The following is a 6,743-nucleotide window of genomic DNA, read 5'->3' as shown; positions in this document are numbered from 1 at the left end:
GCGCCGCTGACAGCGCCGTCCGACGTCACTGCGCACGGGCGGGGCTCCCGTTGGGGGCCTGGCTCGGGGCGGGAGTCGGGGCTGGCGCACGTGGGGCGCTGGGTGGGGCGGGCAGGGCCTGGATGGCCGGGCCCCGAGCCTGGCCTGGGGACGAGCCGGACGCCAGGGTTCCGGGGCGGCAGCCGTGGCGACTGGCGAAGGGGGCTCGCGGGGCTGCCGGTGTTGGGGAAGGCAGAACGTTCTCCCGGGCCAGCCTCCTTGAGTGTCGGGAACCCACACCGGTGCCATTCTGGACGTGTCCTGGAGGAAAAATCGCTCCCCTGCCCCCTGGTCTCATCGCTGCTTTACGGAGCGGACGGCTTGAAGCTCAACTTACTCTACTTTTTAATGGAACAGGCAGAACGAAGTTACAGGCCGCGGGGCCTGGGAGACAACAGGAGGTGGGGAGTTTAGTGGAGCTGGGTTGCGAGGTGATACTCCGGGGAGGGGAGTATTTAATGGGAGAGGAAGTTGGGGGGCGGGGGGAGGCTGAAGTCAAGGGAAATGCCTTGATGCCAGAAACTGAGGCGATGCTAGCGAGGAGAGCTAGACTTGGGTTCCAGTCGGTGCCATCCTCTTGGACTGGGATAATTTCTCCTTACTCCTCAGACTGCAGCTCCAGCCGCCAGGAATTGTAAAGGGGGTTCTCACTGGCTGTGTCAGTGCTGTAGGAAACGTGCTGCCGGGAAGAGCAAGACCCCTCCTGGTCCTGGGGACTCCAGGGAGACCAAAGCAGCTGTAAGATGGGAAGAAATAAAATAAATAAATAAAAGGTAGGTCTTGAAATTTCCTACTTCCCAAGCCCAGGTGCTTTGGTTCCTTTGAAATCCATCTATACAACCAGGTTCTTCGTTTCTCTCTCCATGCAAGACCAGGTATGTACATCACCCTCTACCATCCCACTAAGTACTTCTCTAATCATACCTGGGCCCTTCCAGGCTTCAGACAATGGTCCTCTTCCTGTGGATAGGGTGCTCTCTCCTCATCTCTATCAGGACATTGGGTGAATCTACAGTCACCTTCATCAAGCATTAGGGGCACAGATACAGCCCCAGAGTTGCCCCACTGGGCCTTCTTCAGTCTGTGGAGACATTATGTTTAGGAAGGAAGTGCCTGAAGGCCAGAGGTATTGTTATGTGATTTCCGACACTCTATTCCCAACTTTCTGTTCCCTTCAGATTGAAGCATTTTCAGTCCTGGGACTCTTGAGGTCACCTTGCTATGCTTTCCTATTTTCAGTGATCCAGTTTCCATTTCTTCCAGTTCCTGTCACTTTTCCACCCAAGTTCCCTTCTAATTTCCACTTTGTAGAAATTCTGGTTCCATCCCATAAAGTTCTTGATTCAAACTACCCAGTTCCTTCAAAGTTCTCCACCCCTTCAAGGTTCAAACCATCCTCCTCCCTGTCAGCATTGACCCTGCTTGGTTCCCAGTGCCCAGATGTCCTTCCTTACTCATCGCTGATTCTCTGTCTCCTCCTTAGATCCTCCAGGTGGTAAGTGACAGCCCTTACTTGGGCTGGGATGCCTCCCGTTCCCTGCTGCATCCCTGACACATGTGATCTCCTTTTTCTTCTGCAAAGCATCTCAGGGGGTAGGAGCCCTTCTGGGCGATACAGGTCAGGCTGTGAGCTACCAGAGACTCTCTGTTTAGGGAAATGGGAAAAAGAGCTAGAGACCAGAGTTGGGTATTTCAGGGGAACTTGGATTAACATAGATAGTGAAGAGTCTTGGAAAGCCCAGATCATGAAAATATAGCTGTGCTTTGGAGAACATAATGATTGACTTATGAAAAGGAAAGCCAGTCAGTTCATTATTTGGGGTTAACAGAAGGGAGCAGTAGTCAGAAGAGCTGAGGACAGGTGGCAGTTGGTACTATTTTAACAGAAAGGATAAGTGTTGAAGCACAGTTGTTGTTGTTGTTGTTGTTGTTTTTTCATACCAGTGGGGGTGGAATGTACTGTTCCTCCATCCAGGCGAGGCTGTAAAGCATAAAAAGAGCTAAATGCAGAGAGGATACTGTCATCAATCCTGTTTCTCTAAGAACTTTCCAACCCCTCTAAGTCCTTATGTGGTTTAAAATTGTAGAGCCTCTTGACACTTACTGTACATGCATCTGATACCAGTTCAGTCTCTTGCACTGCATATGATCCCTTGAGCACTATTCCTGAGCAGAGCCAAGACTAGCTCTGGAGCTCCATCTGATGTAACCTCCAAGACCCCCTAAACATACATAAAATTGTAGAGCCTCTGAACTGGGATCCTGTTAGTAGTAGAGCACTTGACTTATATGTGTAACGCTCTGGATTATAATCCCTGCACTGTCCCTTTCCAAATAATTTTAAAAATAAATAAAAGCAATCAAAATGGGACCGGAGTGATAGGACAGTGGGAAGGGTGTTTGCCATGCACATGGCTGACTTAGGTTCGATCCCCCGTATCCTGTATGGTCCCCTAACCCTACCAGGAGTGATTTCTGATCACAGAGCCAGGAGTAATCCAAGTGCTGCCAGGTGTGGCCCCCAAACAACAAATAAACAAAAAATAAAAATGTAGAGTCTCAAAAACAAAAACAATTAGGGCCAGAAAGACTGAAGAGGGGTTAATGAGCTTGACATACACGTGGTTGATTTTGGTTCTATCCATGGCACCATCTGGTCCTTTGAGTACTACTGGTAGGACAGGATAGGGAGTAGCCCCAAACACTCAGGGCCTCCAAACAACCCCAAACCAAATGAAACTGTTGAGTTTCACCAATCCATCTTCAGTTAGCTTCTTTTTCTGTATTTCTACCTACCTGGGCCTTTGACTCATGTTCTCCCAAAAGAAGTCTTCATAATTCTTGGGTGTCAGACTTAAACTCTGAGAAGGCAAGCAGGTATTTGAAATTCGGCTGACAACTCTGGAACATCTGAGATGAAGATAAAGTAGTGTGAATTCTGGCTTTTCATCCCAGAGACTCATCAGATGCCTTGTCTCTCCAAATCTTAGGTTCACTCTATCTCTGTATCCCCTAATTAACTGATGAAGGTGGTGAGATCTGATTTAAAAAGGATATGGGAACTGGGGTGTGGGTAGATAATTTTGTTCTGTTTTGGGGTCAGATCTGGAAATGCTCATTCAGGGGTTACTCCTAGCTCTGCACTCAGGAATTAATTAATCCTGGTGGTGCTTGTAGAACCATATGGGATGCTGGAGATCAAACCTGGTCTGCTGCTTGTTTTTTATTGGGTCATTTTGTTATTTACTTTTTGTTTTGGGATACACCTGAGGTGTACAGGAGTTATGCCTGACTGTACTCTCAGAAATTATTCCTGGCAGTACTTGGGGGATCATATGCAGTGCTGGGGATCAAACCTGGGTTGCTGTTTGTAAGGCAAATACCCTACTAGCTGAATGATCTTTCCAAATCTTTGTGTTTAAATCCGTTATTCAGGACAGGAGCAAATACAGGAATGAAGATGCGAGCCTTTCATGTAGTCAATTCTTATTTGATTCCTGGCACTATATGTGTTCCCCTGAGCACTGCTAATAATGACCCATGAATACATAACCAGGAGTAGCCTCAGAGTACTTCTAAGTGTGGCTCAGAAGTGAACCAACAAAACAACCATTCCTCCTTATTTTTCCATTTTGTTTTAGGTGTTGCACACCCAGCAATACTCAAGGGTTACTGGATCTGTCTCAGGAATCACTCCTTGTGGTGCTTAGGGGACTATATAGAATATTGGGGATGGAACCCAGGTTAACCATATGCAAGGCAAACACCCAACTTGATGTACTATCACTTTGGCCCCTCTTTTTTTTTAGGGGGGGTGCATGCCTGGCAGTGCCCAGGGGTTACTCTTGACTCTACACTCAGGAATTACTCCTGGCTGGCTTAGGGGACCATATGGGATGCACGTGAAAGGCAAGCTCCCTACCTATCGTACTCTTACTCTGGCCTCACAATTCCTTCTTTTTTGAGGGGAGTTGAGGGTTTAGGCCACAACCTAGACTACACACTCTTTCTTTTTTTTTTTTTTTTTTTTGGGTCACACCCGGCGGTGCTCAGGGGTTACTCCTGGCTGTCTGCTCAGAAATAGCTCCTGGCAGGCATGGAGGACCTTATGGGACACCGGGATTCGAACCAACCACCTTTGGTCCTGGATCGGCTGCTTGCAAGGCAAACGCCGCTGTGCTATCTCTCTGGGCCCTAGACTACACACTCTTAGAGTGATACTCAGAGACTATTTCTGGGTCTTTGCTCAGGTCACTCCAAGTGGTGCTTGGGGACCATATGTGATGCTGAGTATTGAACTGGGGTAAATAGCACACAAGCAAGTACCTTATTCTTTGTACTATCTCTGTTCCTCTTTCTTTTTTTTTTTTTTTTTTTTTTTTGGTTTTTGGGCCACACCCGTTTGACGCTCAGGGGTTACTCCTGGCTATGTGCTCAGAAATCGCCCCTGGCTTGGGGGGGACCATATGGGACACCGGGGGATCGAACCGCGGTCCTTCCTTGGCTAGCGCTTGCAAGGCAGACACCTTACCTCCAGCGCCACCTACCCGGCCCCCTCTGTTCCTCTTTCAACTTCTGGTTTTTATAAGATTAGCTACTCATTTTTCAGATATCATCTCTATTCAAACTGAGTCTATTTAATCAAATATCATCTTCCTAGAACAATTATCTATAATCACTCTATTTAACCTATGTCTCTAAGATCTATATTTTATTATGTTATATTCTTGTTTTTATTTTTTGTTTGCTTTGAGCCATACCCAGCTGTGGTTAGGGCTTACTCCTGGCTCTTCACTCAGGGATCACTCCTGGAAGATTCAGGGGACCATATAGGGTGCTGAGGATTAAACAGTGGCTAACCATGTGCAAGGCAAATACCCTACTTACAGTGCTATCTCTTTTGCCCCTGAAATAAATCTATATATATACATATATATATATATTTTTTGTTTTGTTTTGTTTTGGGGTCACACCTGGCAATGCTCAGGGGTTAGTTACTCCTGGCTCTATGCTCAGAAATCACTCCTGGCAGGCTTGGGGGACCATATGGGATGCCAGGATTAGAACCATTGAACTTCCGCATGCAAGGCAAATGCCTTACCTCCATCTTATCTCTCTGGCCCCTGCCCCTGAAATATTTTCGTTTATTTATTTGATTTTGCCTTCTAAATGATAAGTTCTAGAGCTGGAACAATTGTATAATAGGTAGGAGCTTGCCTTGCACGTGGCCAACTCAGGTTTGATCTCCTGCATCCCATATGATTCCCCCAAACCTACTGGGAGTGCTACCTGAATGCAGAATCAGGAGTAAGCTCTTAGTACTTCTGGGTATGATCCCAAAACCAAAATAAGTAAATAAATAAAATAAAATATAAGCTCTAGGAGCAGGACCCCTATCTAACTGCTAATTCCTCAGTACTAAATACAGTTCAATACTTTTTGGTTTTGGCTATATCCAGTGGTACTCAGGGATCATTTCTGACAGGGCTTTGTGGACCCTAAGTGAGGTGCCAGGAATTGAACCCAAGTAGGATATATGCAAAGCAGATACCTTTCCCACTGACTATCTCTCAGCCCTCAAAACTATTTGTTAAATAAATGTGTAAATCATCATCTTCTTGAGACCAGACATTGAGCCTCCTGCTCCTTATTCTTACTTCTCTAGTGAGGACTAAACATGCACTCTTCCATCCATCCTGTCTACATCGTCCCAACTGAGTGGAGAGGACTTACTTAGCAAAGGGGATGATGATTTCCCCTTCTTCCTCCATCTGAGTATTTGGATGGGGCTGGGTATCTGAACTCAGTCTCCTCATCTGTATTGGGAAGGTAATGGAAAACAAAAAAATTCATTCACAAAATGATATCAGTAGCAGATCTAGAGATCTGGGAAGAGAAAAGAGAGCTCACATTCTTTTTTTGTTTTGTTTTTGGGCCACACCGGTGGCGCTCAGAATTCGCTCCTGGGTGTGGGGAAGGCATTGGTGGTGGGAATTGGCAATGGTGAAGGGGGGTATTCTGTTTATGACTGAAACCCAACTACAATCATGTTTGTAATCATGGTGCTTAAATAAAGATTTTTTTTTTTTTTTTTTTTGGTTTTTGGGCCACACCCGGCGGTGCTCAGGGGTTCCTCCTGGCTGTCTGCTCAGAAATAGCTCCTGGCAGGCACGGGGGACCATATGGGACAGCGGGATTCGAACCAACCACCTTTGGTCCTGGATCGGCTGCTTGCAAGGCAAACGCCGCTGTGCTATCTCTCCGGCCCCTAAATAAAGATTTTGTATATTTAAAAAAAAAAAAAAGAAATTGCTCCTGGCAGGCTCAGGGGAGCATGGGATGCTGGGATTTGAACCGGGGTTCATTTTGTTTTGGCCACAAATACTTATCACTGTGGTATAGCTCCAGCCCCAACAACTCATATTCTTAAACATTCATAACATATGAATATGCTCCTAGTGATGGACCGTCAAAATACTCAAAACAAGTGAAGACAATAGACATGAAAGAAGATATTGACAGAACACAACAATACTAAGACTTTAACACTCCTCTATCAGAAATGATCCCTGGATAAATTACATAGGCTACATACTCAACAAGGAAACACTGGCCTTGCAGGAAGAAATTAGTGATGGGATTTGGGGCTGGAGGGATAGTACAGAGGATAGGACATTTCTCTTACACATGTTCAATTCCCAGCA

General features: G+C 46.2%; 1 protein-coding gene across 1 annotated transcript; it reads right to left on the bottom strand.

The window, feature by feature from the left end:
- Nucleotides 1–367: 367 nt before the first annotated feature.
- Nucleotides 368–5,855, bottom strand: INCA1 (inhibitor of CDK, cyclin A1 interacting protein 1). The gene is made up of 6 exons (XM_049776079.1): nucleotides 5,773–5,855; nucleotides 2,836–2,949; nucleotides 1,981–2,020; nucleotides 1,494–1,684; nucleotides 964–1,120; nucleotides 368–775 (listed from the first exon to the last, which is right to left on the bottom strand). Exons 1-6 carry the CDS (start codon nucleotides 5,853–5,855, stop codon nucleotides 638–640), a joined length of 723 nt encoding a protein of 240 aa, XP_049632036.1. The 3' UTR covers nucleotides 368–637.
- Nucleotides 5,856–6,743: the final 888 nt, after the last annotated feature.

Source organism: Suncus etruscus, chromosome 1 (genome assembly GCF_024139225.1).
Source record: "Suncus etruscus isolate mSunEtr1 chromosome 1, mSunEtr1.pri.cur, whole genome shotgun sequence".
NCBI lineage: Eukaryota > Metazoa > Chordata > Mammalia > Eulipotyphla > Soricidae > Suncus > Suncus etruscus.
The sequence above is the reverse complement of the archived record's forward strand: the minus strand, read 5'-3'. Positions and strand labels throughout refer to the sequence as shown.

Bases quoted from the DNA above. Each gene is read 5' to 3' on its own strand.
- INCA1 (XM_049776079.1), bottom strand. From the start codon at position 5,855: ATGAGGAGACTGAGTTCAGATACCCAGCCCCATCCAAATACTCAGATG. The intron at 2,021-2,835 runs GTAGGTAGAAAT...TATGCTTTACAG, and splicing joins AACATGAGTCAAAGGCCCAG to CCTCGCCTGGATGGAGGAAC. The intron at 1,121-1,493 runs GTAAGGAAGGAC...ATGTCTCCACAG, and splicing joins AGACAGAGAATCAGCGATGA to ACTGAAGAAGGCCCAGTGGG.